This window comes from Dromiciops gliroides, chromosome 2 (assembly GCF_019393635.1).
Source record: "Dromiciops gliroides isolate mDroGli1 chromosome 2, mDroGli1.pri, whole genome shotgun sequence".
Lineage (NCBI taxonomy): Eukaryota > Metazoa > Chordata > Mammalia > Microbiotheria > Microbiotheriidae > Dromiciops > Dromiciops gliroides.
Window position 1 is genome coordinate 606551999 of NC_057862.1, and position 22306 is coordinate 606574304.

The following is a 22306-nucleotide window of genomic DNA, read 5'->3' on the forward strand; positions in this document are numbered from 1 at the left end:
TATTGTTAACTCCCAAGAACCTCCCCAAGGAGGCTGTAACTGATAGTATGATCCACTGTAGAGAATTTATTTTATTATTTTGGAAACATTTACTAACTTTTTTTTTTTTAATTTGGTGAGGCAGTTGGGGTTAAGTGACTTGCCCAGGGTCACCCAGCTAGTAAGTGTCAAGTGGCTGAGACCAGATTTGAACTCAGGTCCTCCTGAATCCAGGGCTGGTGCTCTGTCCATTGTGCCTCCTAGCTCCTCAACATTCTCTTTTGATGCCTTATCATGGTATGGCCCTAACCTTGATTTTTGGCAGTTTTGTCAGAGGACATGTTCTGGGAGGTCCTGGAAAGACTTCTAGTACAGCTCTGGAAATAAACTTTTGTGCATCAATTGAGAACCACCTAAATTTTTTTTCTGATTCCTAGTGCCTTTGAAATGACCAGATCCTACTAAGGCAGAAAGATTTTATAATTTATATTAGTGGGAAGCGTACTCACATTGTAATTTCCTGAAGTAAAGTATTGGTCTGAAATATAGTTTTGATTGGAGAAATGTTGATATCTTCTTAATCTCATCAATGCAACATTCTGGCCACTCTTAAGTAGTGTGGAATTCATGATCTGTTCTGCTTTTGGACAGCACTAAGTGTCAGGAGTTGTTTTTTTTAATATTGAGCTAAAACTTACTGAAATAGTAAGTTTCTGCCCATTGGTTCTAAGTCCTATTTGCTGGGACCAAGCAGAACAAAGTTACTTTTTCTTGTATGTGATAATGCTTCACAATGGTTGTACCCTCTGCAGGTCTCCTGTAAACTAAACATTTTGGGTTCATCAGATGATCCCCATGTGATATGGTTGCAAATTCTATCTTCAGGGAGGCATTTTAGCTTATCAATGGATTTTCTAAAACTTGGTGCCCCAACCTAGGTACAGTACGATATGTCTAACTTAACCTGCTCAGGGCAGAACAAAATCATCACTCCTCTCTTTTCTGGGTACTATATTTCTCTTAATACAGTGTAAGACTAAATTATCTTCTTTGACTGTCATATCACATTACTGATTTATAGTGAAATGCCAGCTAATCATGTTTCCCCCAGCCTATACTTGAAAAGTTGATTTTTTAAAAATCCAATAATACTAGCTTCTACTCAATTCACTATTATAATCTATAGAAATGTTTTTGTATAACATTGCAGCCATTCATTCAGCTTTCATTTAAATGAAGACACTCATGTACACTTTTTCGTTATCATGTATGAATGTATACTAGGGAGTAGCCTTACATTGGAGAGTTCAGTTGGATGTGGAAAGCACAATGTCCCTTTATTACAGGTTCAGCTATTCTTCTTTGTGTTTTAAGAAAATGTAAAAAAATCTCTGTTTTGTAGATTTTGCTTAGTTTGATGCATACATGGAGGTAGTGATTCACACATGTGAGTGGCTTAGAGTTTGGCTCATGAGGGGGTTGTTGAGTGGTAAAAGATAATGAATGACTTTAAAACTGATAGATTTTTGCTCTTCTATTAATATGAATAATATAATATAATTCTGAGGTCTACCCCAGAAGCTATCTGCTGATCCTTAGCTCTTGGCTTGAGGAGAAACAAACTTAGTGATATACCACAGCTGTCAGAATGGGCAGCAACCAGTCTTCATTATGGAATCTTGGCAGTTCTTATAGTCTTCTTGGCAAACAGTGTTTCTTTTCTGATACTGAAAAACAACATTTAAATTGTTTTAGATATCAGTTTTGCAGTAAACACCAGTTAAAAGGCAGTAGGATCAAATGGAATTTGCTATGGGTTGAGAGTGAAAAGAAATCTTTTCCTTTCTTGGCTTTACTATTGTGACCATGTCACAGAAACTTTCTGTGCCTCAGTTTATCATTCCATAAAATGGGGAGAATAAACATTGCTCTGACTACTTCCCAGGGGTGTTTTGAGGATAAAAATAGTTTTGCATTTGGAATAGTGCCTTTCAGAAAGTTAAAAGTACTATACAAATTTATTCATATTTTTTATTTTGAGATTCTTTCTTGGAAATGGCCTTGTGAGATGAAAATTTCTCTGAGTACAACATATCAGCTCCTGTCTTTTGCTCTGTATGCAACAAGTATGTTCTTTTAATTTTTGTTCATTTCCAATTTAGATGGTAGAAACATGAGGTGCCCACTACCTCTAGGCTGTAGAAATTCCAATGTATTTGTAGGGTTTTTTTTTTTAAAACACCTTTTGTAGGAGACTTGGCTTGAGTGTTTCTCCCAGCAACAAATCTTTGGCACTACAGCATTGTTCTAATAGTGGCATGTGTCACAAGATTGATTTAACAGAGTCTGAGGTTTGCTCTTTTCAGACATGCGTTCTCTCGGCAGCGACTGTGCGGCCAGTGACATGGCCACCCGCTGCTGCTGCTTTTTCTGCCTTCTAGCGCTGCTTGTGAGACTAAAGCACTTTGACACCTGCCATTTGGAACCTTTTCTTGCTGAAAAATGTCAGCATTTTCAGACAAGATGAAGACAGATAAAAATCTCCTCTTTCTTAAGGCTCTACTTGGGGCATTTGTTCATTGATGGATGAATAGGTATTTGCTTGTTTTGTTACTTTAGAGAAAGAAGGTACCAGCACTCAGGCTTGTTATGGAAAAGAGATCCATTTCAGAGCAGGGGGCCTTCTTCTTGTTTGTAATCACACATAAATTTAGTGTTTGTACCAATGAAGGCATTATTCCTTCTTTACTCTGTTTTATGCTGGGCAGGGCTGGGGAGCATTATGCCTTCCATGCCTTTCATTTACATCAGAATTGCTCAGTAAGAAATTATAGGGTTTTTGTTAAGAGAAGTTCCTATTACAATATAGTTTTCATACCTCTGCATAAATCATATTACTCAGTTTTTGATTAGCAAGAATATCCATTTATAGAATAAGTATGGAACTTTCAAAGTGCCCCTGGGATTATGCTGCTCTTTTAAGCCTGGAGGTCCAGGGGAGATGAGGTAAGAAGATGACCAAATAGTTAACTAAGAAGAAAAAAATGTCAAGCTTACTCGATCAGTGTTGTTGGCCTTGTATGGTTCCTGTCTTCTGGTTTGTCTTTGAGGTTGATTGGTGCTCAGTTGTATTTAAGTAGTTCAAATTATAAGAAAGAGCACAAGTTGGTAGGATAGCTCTTCAACATCATGTGAGAACTCACAGTTTTATAGTGCTTCAAGACCAATAAAACACTTCTTCACATCAACTCTTTAGGGCTGATATAGTGTACACAAAGTAGATAAGCAGTTGTGCCTGCCAGTATGCTTGGGGCCAGCAATACAGCGACACTTACCTCGTATATACCATATATTTTTGTATCTGCATATTTAGTATTTCCTCCAGTAGAATGTAAGCTCTTTGAGAACAGAGGCTATTTCATTTTGTCTCTGTATTGCTGTGTCAGGCACAACTGCTTATCTACTTTGTGTACACTATATCAAGGCTACTGCATAGTGAGCATGTCACATTATTCTTTTGAACTTCAGCCCAGAAACTAGTTATTGTTTCATCTTTCTGTTTAATGTGTGTTTAACACTTACACTATAGGGTTGGGTGATACAAAGACAAAAAAATGAAGATACAATCCTTACCTTTAAGAAGACTAAAGGATAAAATATATACAAGGTAATTTTAGTCAGGAGAAAGCACTAACTCTAAAACAGGAGTTCTTCACCTTTTACTTTTTTGTGTGTCATGGTCCCCTAGTAAATCCTCTATATCCCTTCTTAAAATAATGTTTTGTTTTGTTTTTTTTTTCCAGGACAATGAGGATTAAGTGACTTGCCCAGGGCCACACAGCTAGTGTCAAGTATCTGAGGCTGGATTTGAACTCAGGTCTTCCTGAATCCAAGGCCTGTGCTTTATCCACTGCGCCACCTAGCTGCCCCCAAAATAATATTTTTGAGTACAAAAAATAAAATATAGAATTACAAAGGAAACCAATTATATTGAAATATTGAAATACAATGATCAACACATGATTTTTTCCCCCTTGAAATTCACAAATACCTGTTAAGGGCCCTTGAACTAGAGGGTTCAGGATACGCGTTCCTAGAAACAGAGGAAAACAACAGTGTATATCCTCCTATGGAGGATAGCTTGAATGTGAAAATGTAGTGGAGGAAGGAGTCAGTGACATGATTTAGACATCAAATGTTTGGCTAGAATGAAGAGGGATATTTTTTAAAAGTCTGGAAAGATGATAAAGACTCAGTTTTCAGTGCCAAGCTTCAGAGTTTATTATATCTTAGAGGCAATAGGGAGCCACTGAAGATTCCCGAGCAGAGAAGTAAGTTAGCTCAATACTGTAGGAAGATTATTTTGACAATTGTATGAAGGATGGACTGGAGAGGAGAGAGACTGGGGGGCCAAAGCCCAATTAAGAGACTCTTAGAATAGTCCAGTTGAGAAATGATCAAGGCCTGAAGTTCCTTATATCTATATGAATGATCCTATGAACTCTAGGGTGTTGACTGTATGTTTAGAGAGAAACATGCATTGTTTTTGGAGGTGGTGGTAGAACAGTACCTGTTTTATGTAGGCAAGGAGAGTAGCAGTAAGATTTAGAAGTTTCACCTTTCCTCTTTTTTGCTGCTACCTCAACAAGACTTGACAACTAATTAGAAAATGGGTTGTAAGGGGAGAGAGAGGATGTAAAAATTTTTCTGAGATGATGAACTTGGATGGGTGAAAGCTGGTGGTGCTCTTAATAGAAATAGGAGTAGTGGACCTAGGGAAGATGATAATGAAGTTCTGTTTTAAACATGTTGAGTTTGAGGAGCCTTTGAAAAGTAAAGATACCTAGCAGACAATTAATAATACATCACTTTGGAAGGAGGTGGGAACTTGTAGATAAAGTGTAAGTAAAGGAATAAGAGGAATGAATTTGAGACTAGGAGAACTGAATAAAACTTTGCCTACTTTTTGTCACTAATGCACAGAGGATGGACATAGGGATATGGAACCAGCTTGAAAATAATTCAGAAGAATCTTAGCAAACAGACCTTAAATGATACAAATTTCTTACAGTTAGAATTAAAAGAAACTGAGTCACACTAATTCAGTTGTGCTCATGCGCTCTCCATTTTTCTTTTTGCTTTTAACTCCTTGTAGTTACTCAGATACCTGATGGGTCTGTGATTTCCCCAGAATGAAGACCACCTAGTGTGGGAATACCATCTATTCAGTTTGATTGGGACCTATTTATGGCTTATTAATAAGCCCTAGTCCCTTATGTGCATGTTAAGTGACTTGCCCAGGGGAGCTAGATGTCACATAGAGCTTCAGGTCTGGGGTTAAGAGCACTTGAGTTAAAATCCGGTCTCAGCCACTTACTAAATGTGTAACCTTGAGCAAGTCACTTAACTGCCATTTGCTTCAGTTTCTTCTTCTATAAAATGGGGATAATAATAGTATCTACCTCCCAGGGATGTTGTGAAGATAAAATGAAATATTTGTAAAGCATTTATTAGCACAGTGCCTGGCACATAGCAGGCATTATATAAATGTTAGCTGCTACTATCACTGTTATTGTGGTGGTGATGATGATGATGACGACGATGGTGATGTCATCAGCATTGAGGCTTGAACCCAGGCTTCTTGACTCCATTCAGTGTTCTTTCATAATAATGCTTTTTTTTTTTTTGCCTTCTTTCTTCAACCAGTGACTTTAGAAAAGGCTGCTTAATTATTCATTGGAAATTATCCTAATGATTGTGAAAGATTTTCATCCTTTGGGGATTTATAGTAGTGTAACTTTTAATTAATTATAAGATTCAGGCAATCATACTACTTTATTTTTGGCACTCCAGTTCAGAATGCTCATGAGTATTAAAAAAAAATGAAAAACACAAACTAAAACCCACTACATTGACATAATATTTTTCCAGAAATAAAGTGATTTGAAACTTAAACCATTTTTATTTGATGAATCTATAAAATTGGGAAGAGAAATCCATTTGAGATGTAACATTGAAGCTCTTCAGATCTGATTATAGTCTTATGTCTATTAGAATATGAATTATTAAAATTTTAATAGTGCATTAATTGTCACAGTAATTTGTAGCCAATGACATTTGCTTTGGAGGTCAAGTTTAATGTTGTGAAAAAATAGAATGTTAAACTAGAGCTTTGGTTGGAGACCTCCACCCAGTAAAATAGCTCAAAAATTTTCTGTCTTTGGAATAGAAGAATGAGAATATTTTACATTCTTTTGGGGGGGGGGCAATAAGGGTTAAGTGACTTGTTCAGAGTCAAACAGTAAGTGTCAAGTGTCTGAGGCTGGATTTGAACTCAGGTCCTCCTGAATCCAGGGCCAGTGCTTTATCCACTGTACCACCTAGCTGTCCTGAGAATATTTCACATTCAGTCTCAAAGGATGGCAACTTGAACTTCTACTTACCAAGAGGTCAACTCCTAATGTTTAATAAAGATGTTTTTAAAAAACTTTTTTTCATAAAAAATCGTTGAACAACTACATGAAGAGAGGCCTCAAATATTATACCTTATATAATGTTACCAAAAACTGGTGGTTCGTGCTGTGTGTATTAGTCACAATCTCAGTAAAACTGGAACTGGATAACTGGGTAAATAAACTAATACAGTCTATTTTATGGCATATGGCTAAATAGTAATTAAATGCAAATTAAGTGTAAAAGTAGTAATAGCGATAACCTATATTTATATACTACTTTAAGATTTACAAAGCTTTTAAAAATATTAGTAAAATTGATGGCAAAATTTCTTCAGGGGGTGGGCCAATTCCTTACTAACATAATGGGGGCATACTTTTCCTATTTCACTTTAGGAAGTTTTTTTAAAAAATAAATTCTTTCTCTTTATTTCCTGAATTTTAAGTTAATTATTAATATTGAGATGGTTATTTTGCCATTGCAAACCATGCAATTATTTACTTCTGTATTTGCACAGGTATCACTTATGCCCTTGTGGTCAGAAGTTTCTTCAGGCCCTAGTACCCTCTCACCAGTGCTGAGCAAAGTCCTGCTTCTGGCTAATTTAAGGCAAAGGCAGAAGAGAAAGGATAGATGTGGAGAGGGAAGAGGGAAGAAAAAAGGAAAAAATATTGTGGTTTAGAAAGAAGTGTTTATGGGGGCATTGGTAGAGAGCTTATAATAATTGCCTCTGAGCAACTAGTTCTCTAGTCTGCTTTTCACTAGGTAAACTTAGCAACCCACATACTAGACACAACCTTTATATAACCTCATTTTATCACCTTTCTTTTCTGATTCCTAGTGCCTTTGAAATGACCTTTGATGTTATCATTGTTTACTATCTGTATTATTGACCAGAAACAAAAATATCAAAATAGAATTAAATGTTATTTTGTGACATATTATGGTATTTAAAAGCACATTGCCATAATTTAGCAACCTTGTGAATGAAAGCCAGGAGGTTTTTTGTTTTGTTTTGTTTTGAGCATCTATCGATGATAGAGAAATTTTCTTCTCCCATCTTCTTATACTTGTGTAGAGCACCCAAATAGGGCATTCTAAAATTCTGGTCAGTAGGAGTTAATTTGCATATCATAATATATTTTCAGCTTCTTGTCTTTACCTGGATGTCCTGTTGGTACTTCGAACTGTGTTCAAAACTAAACTTAATGTCTTCTCTCCAAAATCTATTCCTTCTAACTTCAATTTTTCCTTTGTTATACGCCATCCCCTCAGGCAGCAAAGTTTAAAATTGGAGCACCATCTCAGACTCTTCCCTCAGCTCCCATACCCAATCAATTGCCAGTTTCTGTTGATTTTCATCTCACACTATTTCTCAAATGTGTTTCTTGCTTTCTACTCCCATTGTCTCTACATTGTACAGGTCCCACTTGGACTATTGTAGTATTCTGTTTACTGACATTTTTTTCTCCTACCTTTCCTCTTTACAACCTGGCCCCTAAATGTCTTTCCATTCTTCTCTACACTAGCTACACTGGCCTACTTGACATTCTTACGCACCACCAGTCATCTCCCAACTCTGCATTTACACTAGCAGTTCTGTGTGCCTGGAGTGCCCTCTCTCACCTTTGCTTCCTGTCTTGCCTGGATTCCTTCAAGGCTCACCTGAAATCCTACCTTCTGGCCTTTCTCAGATCCTCCTGCCTTCTATTCACACTGTGTATATTTTGTATATGTATGTAGTTACTTTTATTAATTAACATATCATATATAGTTATTATCTGTGTAATTATTATATTTTCTTCCTCCAATAGAATGTGAGCTCCTTGAGAGCAGAGACCTTTTGTTGGTTATTATTTTTATTTGCAGCACTTAGCCCAGTGTCTGGCACATAGGAAACATTTAAGGGAAGCTTGTTGAACTGACTAATATATTGTTGCAATGCCATAACTCCTCTCTAGTAGTCAATCCATACATTTTTGTTTAAATTGCATTGCATTGCTGACCTTCTGGATTTTTACATAAATGGGAAATGGTCTCTTGGCCCTATTCTGTGTTGGTATATTATGGTACTGAAAAGATACTCTTTTGTAGTAAGAAAAAAACCACGAATTAAAAAAAAAAACAAATCTTATTGGGAAAGTTGGGCAACATTATAGAATTTACATCTGAAATCTGGGCATGTGATTTCTATGATCCTTCACCATGCTGTGCTTAGAGAGAAATTCTTTTGAAAGTTGACTTAGAATTAGGCTCCCACCAGGTGGTGCTCATGTTACATATTTGGAAATAAAGGTACATTGAAAACAACCAGGTGGTTTGGAATGATCTCTCTCTCTCTCTCTCTCTCTCTCTCTCTCTCTCTCTCTTTCTCTCTCTTTCTCTCTCTCTCTCTCTCTCTCACCCCCTCCCTCTCTCTCTTCTCCTCCCCTTCTCTCTTCCCCTCCCTCCTTCTGTCCTTTCCTCCTTCCCTTCCTGCTCCCATTTCCTCTGCTTGGTTTCTCCAACCAAAATACTTTTTGTAGAGTGATAAGATTCCTTCCCTCTGTTGATTGATTCCACTTTATTGTCTAAAGCTTGTTTGTACAAAGGTATTTGCACTTTTGTCTTTATAGACTGTCAGCTCCTTTAGGACAGGTACTGACTTTTTCCTTCCTTTGTATTCCTAGTGTTTAGCACAGTGCCTGGCATATAATAGGTGCTTAGTAAATGTTTATCAACTAACTGATTAGTCAGTGCCTCTGATTGTACTTCTCTAATGTGGAAAAATCAACCTGCAAGTTAGTATAGGAGCTAAGAGACTGGGTGACATTTTGAGATGTTTGCATCATGTTTGTATGTAGGACTTTGAAGGAGGATGCTTGTCAAAGTAGCATATTCCTTAAAGTTTTTTTTTTTAACTCATAAGTGTTTTTTTCTTGGATTAATTTCTATTTAGCAAATTCAATAATCATTCATTTCAATGGCTAGAGTATTTGTTTAGGTGTTGGTGATAGGTCTTTTTCTCTTTTGGGGGTTGTCTTTGGGATATAAACCTAGCAGTGGTATTACTGGATCAAAGTGTATGCACAGTTCTATAGCACTTTGGGCATAGTTCCAAATTGCTCTCCAGAATGGTTGGATCTTTTCACAACTCCACCAACAGTCAACCATGCTATTTTTGAAGTACATTGTTTCAGAACTCATTTTTTGCCACACATGATTCAGTGAATTCAGAACTAGACAGACAATACTGTAATAAAATTACTAGGAATAAGTTGTGTGAAATGCACAGATATGAAGCATTCTTTCCATTCTATTCTGAGTAGTTAAGGGCTTTTACCCCCATGACTTAATGTTATTTTCAGAAGTGTTAAAGTTGCTAATCTCCCATATACTACATATTTAGGATAAAGCCTGTTCTTAGGCTAAGCATTCTTATGTTAGTTTATTTTGGGATCCATATTAATTCTTCAGTAGATCTATGGACCTTTCACATGCATCCTCATTCATCAGTTTTTGTCAGGTTCAGAAAGGAGATGCTCAGAGTTATCTTGCTCAGTCAACAGTCTTCATAATGAGATTTGTTGAAAAATATTTTGTTTTCTCCAAGAGATACACTAATTCCAGTTATCTTGCTTCTTTAGTGAAAATTAAGTTCACTAGCAGTTTTCACACTTTCCAGAGTTCCAAATTAATCTTAATTATTCAGTTCTGTTCCAACTTCTGGAACACTCCAGCAAATTATATCTCCCAATACTTGTGTAAAATGGCTTATTCCTACTGTTCTCTTACTGTTTTAAATTTTAAATCCATTTATGTTTGTGAATTTTTGAATGGCTGTTCCATAGGCAGAGGCCGTAGGCAGAATGGAAGTGAAGAGAGCTCTGCTGGGGACCCAGGGGGTCACCTTTGCTTTGTACAAGGAGGAAGCTGGGTTCTACACTCTCCCGGCCACTAGGAGAGTCATCTTCTCTGGTGGTAACCCTATTCATTTTCATTTCCCCTATCTCCCCTGCAGCTAGGTAGCACATTGGAAAGAGCGCTGAGCCCCAAGTCAGGAAAGAACTCAATTTAAATCCAGTCTCAGTTACTGTGTGATGCTGGGCAAGTCACTTAACCCTTGTTTTCCTAAGTTTCCTCAACTATAATATGGGTCTAATGATAGTGTTATGGGGGAACTGGATGGGGAGTTTGGGGTAGGTTTCTTAGGAATTCCTCTTTAAAAAATTACACCCTCTTGCACATAAATCCAATTACAATAAAACAATATTTTATTTAGGCACTAGGAAAAGGAAATCAAGAGAGAAGTCCTTGGACGACTTCTCATGGGGAGAAGGCATGGCATAAAGATGTGGTTCTTTGTGATACCTATCTCCTTGAGCAGGATATGGGCAGATATTTTTTATAGAGAACCAGTGGTGGTCTGATGGAGTGATCATCTGACTGTGGAAAGTTCCTTTATTGGGGGAGGACCATTCTCCACTGGTGGTAGCTGGGGGAAGTTAGGTAAGAAGTAGCTCCCATCCCTCAAGCCATCTCCACCCCCTTCATGCCACTAAGGCAACAGCCATACATACCTAATGTTATCTTCCCAAGGGGTGGGGAAGACTGAAATGAAGGGTGGTGGTCCTGGAGTTAATTCAGTCCAGATTGGGTGCTGCTTATCTCTTTAGATGTATCTGTCCTTTGGTTTAGCTTCTTAAGGAGAAGGTTCCTTGATTTCCCCCAGAAAACTTCTGAGATACCCCAGGCCCATAACATTAGCATCTACAAATGAGATAATATTTGTAAATACTCCTAACATAGTGCCTGCCACAAACAAGGTGCTTAATAAATGCTCATTTCAATCTTTTCACTAAAGAAACTTTCTATGGTCCGCATCTTTCTCTGTCTGCTCATTTTGCCTGTCTTTTACTTGACTTTCAACTCCTTCTTAAAGTGGGGCACTGTTTCTAGGCTGCACTGTCCCAAGCTTCAGGGGGTCACAGGTGGTACGATTCAAGGAGAGGCAGGTTCTTCACTCATCTGGCCTGTTCTCTGGTCTGTATGTAACCCCGGGCCAACCAGGCAACAAAACTTTGTGTGCTGTGCTTGTTAGCTCTGGTGAGCCTGAGCCTCTTCCCCACCTGGGCCACTGCTACTCAAGCCTACTTCCTGCTTCCCAGCAGGGGTGAAACACCCAAGTTCTGCCTCAGTGCCAGTGGAGACCCCTGTAATCTCCCCTGACCAACTGCTCAGTCCTCTCACCAGACTGTGAGCTTAGTTCCAGAAGATGCTGGCACTACAGCTGAATCAGAGGCTCTAGGGGTCTCTCTATGGCTTGGCCTGCTTGGAACTTGATCGCCTATGGTCACACAGCTAGTAAGTGTTAAGTGTCTGAGGCCGAATTTGAACTCAGGTATTCCTGACTCCTATCCACTGTGCCACCTAGCTGCCCCTCCTGTAAGCCATCTTTGGCTGGAAAATGATCCCAGCCCATTCTTTTGTGGGTTCTAATGCTCCAGGAATTGTCCTGTGGCATTCATTGGAGGTTTTTTGGAGTGATCATGTCGTGAATTCCAAGAGCTTACTCAATAAATGCTTATTTCCTTACTTCTGCACTTCCCTTATCTCTGTCTCTTAGCTTCCCAGGTTTCTTTCAAGACTGAGTCCATATTCTACCTTCTCTGCAGGAGGTTTTTTCTGGTCCCCTCAGCTATACTCCTCCCACTTACCCTTTCCTTTGGGGGGGGGGGACAGGGGGGGCAGCGAGGGTTAAGTGACTTGTCTAGAGTCACACAGCTAGTAAATGTCAAATGTCTGAGGCTGGATTTGAACTCAGGTCCTCCTGAATCCAGGACTGGTGCTTTATCCACTGCACCACCTACCTGCCTCCACTTCCCCTTTCCTTTTACAATGAAATTACCTTCCCTTTTTTGGGGGGGTGGGAGGCATAGTATATATCTCATATGTACAGTATTTTGCAAGGTATCTCCCCGTTGGAATGTCAGCTTCTTGAGAATAGACATCATGTTTTACCTTTCCTTGTATCGGCACTACTTAGCACAGTGACTGGAACATAGAAAGTGCTTTTAATAAATGCTTATTGACTTGACTTGATGGTTTGGAAGGAATTTGAAACCCTCCCTCCTTTTCCATTTTAATTACCGTAGGGCCCTGCATTTCAATGAACTCTAGAATTTTCCAACCAGGAGTGAAGTTAATCACCCATCTCATTATTATATTTTTTCTTAGGACTTAAAGCAACCTTTCTTGCCATTTAAAAAAGAAGACAAGGCAACAAAAAAGCTTCCGTCTCAAAAAAAAAAAAAAAACCCAACAAAAAACCCAACAACCCCTTCCACATTTCCCATAGAGCTTTCACAGTTAAAGGAAATCGTTGCTCTTTTGCCAACATAAATGAGTAGTCACTCATGGAAAGTGAGTATTTGTAAAACTGGCTTAAAGAAAACTAATCAACTCACAATATAAAATGACAAAATTGTAGTGGTGGTGGTGAGAGCTTACAAAATAGCAATTTTGAATAGGGGCAAATCCCATGAATTTTAATTACTGTTTGTGAAATGGAAAGAATTTGATATATTTGAGGGATTTTCAAATATTTATGGGCAACATCCTTGGAATTTTGAGATGTTTTAAATTGTGCTGTGGTGGTGGAGGGATGTGTGTGTATTTTAGAGAATTTGATGTTTGACAATGTGTCTATATGTGGGGGAATATTTATCTATGATTGAAGGGATTCTTTCATTAATGTATACTGGTAGTATTGAGGATTTGCTAAAAGAGGTTCATTATGTCTAAATGAGCTAGTTAGTTTCTTAAGAGAATAAAACCCAGATAATTTATATACAAATTAATATTTATCAGAGATCAAATCATGTCTTCTAAAACATGTAAATTTCATTTGATGGAAGTCTAATATACATGTTGTTTCTATTCCTGAACAATTTTATGAAGTAGTAATAACATAATAAAATAATCTTGAATGTTTTAATTAGATGAGCCTGTTATTTCCTTTTTTGAGAGCAAGAAAGTAATGTAATGTGCTAGACCTCATTTGCATTGTGTTACTTTATAGTAAAATATGTTAAAAATACCAAGTGTTTGAGATTAATGCATTATACCTGAATGCCATTTGTCTTTTGAAATAGAATACATGGGACAAACATGTCTCAGGTGCCTCTGTATCTTATAGTAGTTTCATTTTCACTGTTATGTTGCTACATTAAAGAAAAATAGAGTGAAAAATTTTGTCAATAAATAATAGGTGTATTGCAAAGACTTCATAGTATTTTTTTCTTGTGGCTTTATGATGTTCTTATGGAAACTCTTAAGTGAGAAAGGAGAAATGAGGTTTTTTAATTTTTGTTTGAACAATTTAGATTGGAAAAAATCATCACTCCAAATTTGATTTTTTTTTTAGTTCTTATTATGTATGTCTCTTAGATATTTTTAACATTATATTGAAGCAATCAGTTTCGAGGGCTTTCTGTTCATTTAGATTATTTAAGCTTTCAGATCTATACTTAATAATGAACTGTTTATTGGACCCAAGGTATCCAATAACCAAAGCATATGAAATTTACTACATTTTGTATTGATTTAATATTATTGTTAATGTAAAAATGTTGAGTACCTCATGTCACATCTGTTTTATATTCTTGTGTTTAAAAGAAGTTCCAGCATGGTTTTTGAGGGGAGGATATATAATATTATCTGAGTTTTTAAAAATAATTTTGCTTAGCCTGTTGAATTATAACATCTGAATCATCTGTCAAATATTCATATACTTTACCTAAAAGCACACCATTAACTGGACCTTTTGTATTACTGTTTGTAATTTTAAAAAAATTCCTTTCCTTGGCATTTGCATCTTTGGATGCTTTTAAGGCATAGTAACTGAAAGTTACTTTTACTTTCATATACAGATACAGTCTTTACTTCAAAAGTACCTTGCCATTTCAGAGGCAATGCCCATTAGAGTAAGTTAATAACATTTTTTGAAGATTATTTTTCTCTGACTAGACATTGTTTGTTTCTTGTAACAGAATCATAAATATTCTATATTTTCTATTTACCACACTGTATGGAAGAGTTTAGTTCAAATCTTTTTTTTTTTTTTTTTAGTGAGGCAATTGGGGTTATGTGACTTGCCCAGGGTCACACAGCTAGTAAGTGTTAAGTGTCTGAGGCCGAATTTGAACTCAGGTACTCCTGACTCCAGGACCGGTGCTCTATCCACTGCGCCACCTAGCTGCCCCCTCAAATCTTATATTAATAGTGTTTTATTTTTAGTAAAAATATAGCTATTTAATTTTGTTTTACTTAAAGCTTCAGTATTTATTAATGTATTTCATTTAAAATGCTTAAGGGGAAAATACATATTCATTATTCTTTATTTGAAGGCCATAGAAGGGAAGTATAGCTTTCTTATAGAATCATATTACCTTAGAATTGGATAGGAACTCAGAGGTCCTCTAAACCAATTCAATTTAGCAAGCATTTCTTAAACACCTTCTATGTCCTCGGCACTAACACTACGTGCTGAATATAGAGAAGACAAAAAACTAAACTCTCACTCTGTCACCAAGCATTTCTAAAACTCTTAAATATAGATTCTTTTCCTTAAGAAAATTCCCTTTGTAACATGCCTGTCAAGTGTCACCTAGCTTTCATTTGTTCCTACAGTGGGGAATTTGCTGCCCCTAGAGTTAACTCATTCTGCATTTGCACAAAGGTTTAATTTTTAAATTTTGTCTTAGGACCCTCAGTATCTGATTTCTCTGCAACTTTCATCCAACACTCCTTTTAAAAATCTTTCCTTCCACCAAACTAAAAAGATAGTCCTCTTACACATGATAATCCTTCAATAAATTGAAAATGGCTGTTCTCCCCAGTTTTTGCTACTAATCTTCATAGGTAAGTTTTCATTTCCCTCACTATTATGGTTGCCCTCTTCTGAATGGATTTAACTTAGTTTTCTAGCAATTCATAAATTTCCTCATTCTGGACCCTATTTTAGAAAGAGGCAGCACTCTCTTGGAGTCATGGAGACCCGAGTTCAAATTTCATCTCATTCACTTACTAGCTGTGTAAGTCAAAGTCTCCTAGCCTCAGTTTCCTGTAAAATGAGTAAAATCTGTAAAATGAGGACAATATTAGCACCTATTTTTTAGGGTTATTATGGGGATAAAATAAGATATTTACAAGGTGTTTTGCAAATCTTAAAGTGCTACATATTATTATTGTTATTATTAAATACCTCCCAAGACCCCATGGCCCTTTTTTGTTGTGGTGGTGGTGCCACACTCTTCACTTGTATTGATTTTGCAATTCAATAAAAATCATAGGTCTTATATCTCATAGCTAAGATGACCTATCATTGTAGTCAATAGATGTCTTTTTGAGTTTCAGTTCTGGTATTTAATGTAAGTTATCACTTCTAATTTTATATCTCCCTCAGATTTGATAAATATATCATCTATTCCTTAATCCAATTATTTATAAAAATATCAAAAATAACATGTCGATAGACCTATGAATTTCCCTTCTACTTTAAGAAGTTAAGTTTAGTCAAAAACTTAACATCAATACAATCAATAAAGCTTACTTAATAACTTTTCATTTATTCTTATTTTATTGATAACATTTGTTTTTACATTACCTTCATTTTTTAATATATCCCTCTTTGTCCCTTACATCATCCCTTGTAATAATTATTTAAGAAAGAGGAAATAAAAAGCAGTTATACAAAACTAACCAACTCTTACCTATACTTCCCCATTTCTTCAAATGAGTATGTATATAACTTTTCTTTTTTAAAATTAAATTTAAAAAATTTCAATTAACTAGCATTTATTTTCCTGCTTTAACCCCCAATTTAAAAGGAACAACAACAACAACAAAAAGTCCTTGTACCAAATATGCACAGTCAAGCAAAATAAATTTCCCATGTTGTCTACGTCTAAAAATGTAACTCTCATTCTTCATCTTGAACCTTGGTAGATAGTCAGACAGAGGATTTTATATTTGATCCTAGAGGCAATAGGGAACTAGTATAATTTATTGACATGATTTTGGCATTTTATTCCATTCGATACTGGAAATAGACATTTATTGACCAGTACATGATCAGACCTGTGCTTTAGAAACATAATTTTTTTCAACTTAGTGGAGGAAGTATTGGCGTGTGGAGACCCTTCAGAAGTCTGTTTCATTAGTTAAATTGTGAGATGATGAGGGCAACTATGGTGGTGGCAGGGTCAGAGGAAAGAACAAGATGTGACATATATATTGAAGAAGTCATGAAGGTAGAAATCACAAGGCTTGAAAGCATATTGACTATGTGAGATGAGTGAGAATGAGGAATTGAATATGGGTATTGAGGTTGTGAACTTGAATGACTGGGAGAATGGCTATGCTCTTGACAGTAATAGGAAATTTGGGAAGAGGAGACAATTTTGAGGGAAAGGTACTGATTTCGGTTTTTACACATTAGATTTAGATCTTTTGGTCATGTTGGATTTGAGATGACTATGGGAGGAGCTCAGGAGAGAAATTTGGCTTGGATATATAAATCTGGAAGTCATTTGCATAGAGATGAAGATGATAATTGAATCCACGAAAGCTGATACGGTCACCAAGCAGAATACGTTAAAGTGGCAAGAGAAGTAAACCCAGGACAGATCCCTTGACAGGTACCTGTGACTAATTGGCATGATTTTGATTGAAGACTCAGAGGAAGAGACTGAGAAGAAGCAGTTAGATAGCAGAACTATAAGAAAACAATGTCATGAAAACATTGGAAGCAGCTCATATCCAGAGGAGAGTGATTGAGAATTCCAGAGGCTTACAGATATGTTGCGTGTGTAATTTAAAATTCTAAATGTGGGTCCTAATCTGTCCCCCCAGTTTTGGGGAGAAACTGACTAAAATCACTGATAAACAAGTTTAGATTTTTTAAGCGTTTATTGAAAGATAGTAAAAGAAAGAGAAAGATTGAGAACAGATTTCTTATAGCCTGAAATCCTCGCCTTCCTAAACTCCCCTGTGAAGTTCCCTGCCACCATGCCAATGTCTCGCAGCCAAAAAAAGTGAGCTCCCTGCGCGGGCTCAGCTTCCTCTTTCCTCTCCTCTCCCAGAAATGGGAGGCTCTTCAAGTTGATTGGTTGAGTGGGCCAGAAGGTGGTCAAAGTTCAAAATTGTTAGCTTCTGAGAACCATGCTTTCTTAAGTACTCTCAAGTACAAGCCAGATGTGCTTAGAATCTAATTAACTAGAAGTCAGCCATTAATCCAGTCAATTCAATCAGTTAAATCCATTATCTTAACACATGTGAAAGATGAGGTTTGAAAAAAGGCCATTCATTTTGTCACCTAAGAGGTGGCTGGTAACTTTGGAAAGAGAAGATCCATTGGAATGATGAGCTCAGAAGCCAGATTGCATAGGGTGTAGAAGAGAATGAGAGAAGTTGTGGTTTTTTTTTTTTTTTAAAAGGAGTCCAGGGAATGACCCAAAGGGAATGGGAGGGAGGGGAAGAGAACCAACTTAAACCAGTTTCATCTGATCAAGGCCAGAGTGTTCTGGGTTAGCCTAGGGTCAGTAGCATATACATGCATAACCATTACTTTTACAAAATTTGCACACTTTTATAGCTACCCTAACTGGGTTTTCCTCATAGGTTTTTCATTGACATTCTATACTCTCTTCTCCCTCTATATTCTCTTTTAGTAATCTCATCAACTCCCACTGGTTTAATTATCCTTTCTATGAAAATGACTCATACCTAATATATCCAGTATCATTCTTTCTTGAGCTTCAGTCCCACATCAGTTGCCTTTTGGAAATTTCAAACTGGCAGCCTAAAGGCATCTTAATCCCAATGTGTCTAAAAATGAATTTGTTATCTCTCCCTCTAAACCATCCTCTTTTTGAAATTTCCCATTTTTGTCTAAATGTACCCCCATTCTTCCAGGTTCATATTCTTATGCTACCTCAACCCACATATGTATATCAAATCTTGCTATTTCTACTTTCCTAACATCTCTTGAATCTGACTCTTCATTCACAGCTACCACCTTAGTTCAGATTTTTATCATCTCTCACCAAGATTAGTGGAACATCCTCCTGATTATTCTGCCTTCTTCTCCTTAATACTCTTTTTTTCTCAAGGTTTTCATGTATACCTCCTGCTGGTTCTCTTCTTGCCTGTCAGACTGCTTCTTCTTAGTCTTCTTTGCTGATTCTTCATCCAGGTCATATCGACTAACTTTGGGTGTTCCCCAGGACTTTGACTTGGACCATCTTCTTTCCCTGTACTGTTTCACTCGGTGATCTCATCAGTTCCCGTGGATTCAATTTTCAGATGATTTTCAAATCTACTTATCCAGTGTTAAGCTCTCTGCTTGCATTTCTAGCAGCCTATTGAACATCACAAACTTGATGTCTTATAGACATTTTCAACTCAACATGTACAAAATTGGTCATTTTACCTACATAACATCTCACATATATTCCCTTCTCTTCTCTGACACTACCACCCACCTTGTTGCAGGTCTTCATTACCTCAAGTCTGGACTATTATAGTAGCCTATTCTCTGCCACACTTCTTTCCTCACTGCAGTCTATTCTCCACTCAGCTGTCAAATTGATCTTCCTAAATTACAGATCTGACCATGTCATACCTAACCCTCTTTCCCACTGCCTCCTTACTCCATAAATTCCAGAGGTTGCCTATAACCTCCTGGGTCAAATATAAAATTTTTTTGTTTGGCATTCAAAGCTTTTCATAATTGTGCCCATTCTTCCTTACTTACTCCCATGTATTCTGTAATCCAGTGACACTGGCCTCCTTGCTTCTCCTTGTACAAGATAATCTATCTTCTAATCCTGGGCATTTTTGCTCACACTCTACCATGCCTGGAATTCTCTCCCTCCTCATTTCTGCCTCCTGGCTTACTTGGCTTCCATCAGTTCCCAGCTAAAGTCCTATCTTCTACAAGAACTCTTTCCAAATTCCTCTAATGATAGTGCTTTACTAGAGTTGATTGTCTCCTATTTATCCTTTATGTATCTTGTTTGTTATTGGTTTGTTGTATCCCCTACTAGACTGTTAAGGTTCAATAATTTTATTTTATGCTTATGTACTGCAATTTGTTTAGCACTTCACATATCAGTCTTTGTTTTTAATTCCTTGTTGCCACAATAAGGGTTGCAAAAATTATTTAGAATGGGGGGCAGCTAGGTGGCGCAGTGGATAAAGCACTGGCCCTGGATTCAGGAGGACCTGAGTTCAAATCCAGCTTCAGACACTTGACACTTACTAGCTGTGTGACCCCGGGCAAGTCACTTAACCCTCATTGCCCTGCAAAAAATTTAAAAAGAAAATTTAAAAATTATTTAGAATGTATAAGACATTTTTGTATTTGGCCTTCTGCAGTGTATTGTTCTAGTTGTAGCATATTGTATATATGTTTTAAATATATTTCTTGTGTACTACACAACTTTTTATTTTCTATTCCTCTATTCTTTTAATTGAGAATGTATCTATTCACATTTAGAAATATATAAGTATGGGCCTCCCATGGCCACTGCCACCTCAGCACTGACGCCTCCATTGCTGCCCTCCACCCGCCTCCCCTTCACTCCCCGCCCCACTGCCTCCCTATCTTTATTTATCTCCCCCTTTGTCCTCACAGCTTCCTGACACAGGGTCCTCCCGGATGTGCTCCACAGGCATTTTATCCCCTTACTGGCCTCTCACTAATATCACTCACTAATATCACATGGCCCCTACCTGGAACCTCCAATCTTTTGACCCCTTTGCTGATGCAACTAAGGGTGGTGACTTACTCCCAGCAGGGACTGAGGATTACATTCATATAAGAATTCAACAACGAAACGGCAGAAAGACACTGACTATTGTTCAGGGAATTGCAGATGACTATGACAAAAAGAAGCTTGTGAAAGCTTTCAAAAAGAAATTTGCTTGTAATGGTACTGTGATTGAGCATCCCGAGTATGGTGAAGTTATCCAGCTTCAAGGTGACCAGAGAAAGAGCATTTGCCACTTTCTCTTGGAGGTTGGCACTGTCAAGGAGGGACAACTTAAGGTTCATGGTTTCTAAAATGAGCAAAATCACATGGAGTATTTCTTGAACAGTTTTGTTCTCTAAGCCAAATTGGCTACCTTGTGAAATGAGTCTCTGCAGTAAACAGACTTTCATTTATTTAATCGTTCAAAAATCCATTCACATGTGTATGATTACAGAAAACATGTCTGTAGGCTAGTAACACATAAGAAAATTGCAGTAAGATGGTAACTAAACCCTTTATTCATCCTAACACATTTCCAATGGAAAATATTTTGTTTTGAATGTTTATTGTTCTGTTTATTACTTTTCACTTGATTTAAAATGTTATTGTTGTATTAAACCATGTATGTTGCAGCTTAACAATAAAAAGCTTATTAACATTAAAAAATACATAAGTATGCCCCTCCCATATTCCTTTTCTTTTAACTCTGCATTTTATTCACTATAGTTTGTTTTGCTCTACACAAATCTAATTCCAACCTTTTCCTTCTAATTTTTCCTCTGTCCTGTGTACCATGCTCAATCTCAAATTCTTCGAGTTTACTTCTATTATTTTTGTTCTCCTCTTTCTTATTCTTGCCTTTCTTTTTCTTTCCTTGTTTATATATAATCCTCCATTTCCCATTTCTATCCACTCCTGGCATCACTCCCACCCTACCCTTTCACCCCCCTTCATTCTCTTCCTATCTGTCTATCTGTTGCTTCTCTGTCTATTTTTTTTGGATTATCATTCATATTAGACCTGGGGGTTCCTGGAGGCTTTTTCCTGAACCCTTTATTCCCTTTCTGTTTTCTCTCACCTAGTGATCTCACCAATTCCATGGGTTTAGTTGTCTCTATTCAGATGACTCTGAAACCCATATATTCATCCCTAGTCTCTCCTCAGCTCTATTCTTTCTTCAAATGTCTACTGTATATTTCAAAGTGGATATACTATAGGCATCTCAAACTTAACGTGTCCAAATACACCTCATTATCCCCTCCCATCGCTCTTCTGAATATCCTTATTTCTTTCAGTTAGCTGGTCTGTCAAGGTATTTAAGTATTTATTATGCCAGGCACTGTGCTAAGCTGTGGGTATTTAAACATTCTAATGAGGGACAATGTATAAATTAGTAGGCACATACAAGATCTATACAGAGTAATTGAAGGTTATCAAGATCATTGCCATCCTTCCAATCACCTGTGTTTGAAATTTTGCCATCCCTAACTGCTCCCTCACTTCCATCTCCCTCAATCCTACCTCTCAACTTCACTGTGCTCTCTGGAATGCTTGCTCCAAAGGTGATAAACTTGCCTTTTATCTGAAATGTTTTCCTTTCTTACCCTTTTCATCCTCTAGCACTCCCTAAAGCCTGTCCCCCTCCATCACTGGTCACCCTTACCAATACTATTTTCACTTTTACTCAGATCCCTGACTTGCTGGTTATGGTGTAGCAGTTTGGAAATCCTTAGTCCCCATTGACAGTTCCAGATCTTTCCTTTATTACCATTACTCATACCTCTTATCCTTTGAAGTAAACAATATTCAAATTTGTCACTTAGTTCAGATCCTGGTGGTCTTTATCCTTCTTTCTTCCTCAGTGAATCTAGTGCCTGTTTCACGGTGTTTCTGTTCTCCCCAAATCCTACCTTTCTGATTAGATTTCAGTGTACACATTGATACTACCTCAAGTAGCCTAACTTCCTAATTCCTCAATCTGTTTAGTTCTGATAACCTACTCCTCTTCACCTCAACCACATGGTGATCAAGTGTATGATTTTGTTTTCACCTTTGCTTTTGTGAATTATATATTTCTT

General features: G+C 37.2%; 2 protein-coding genes across 5 annotated transcripts in view; both read left to right on the plus strand.

Annotated features, from left to right (window-relative positions):
- SRBD1 (S1 RNA binding domain 1) overlaps window positions 1–22306 on the plus strand; it is a 296284-nt gene that overhangs the window by 141638 nt on the left and 132340 nt on the right. The gene's annotated exons all lie outside the window — the stretch shown is intronic.
- Window positions 20198–20539, plus strand: LOC122744351 (eukaryotic translation initiation factor 1b-like). Its single transcript, XM_043989813.1, has one exon. The coding sequence runs from the start codon at window positions 20198–20200 to the stop codon at window positions 20537–20539; it is 342 nt and encodes a 113-aa protein (XP_043845748.1).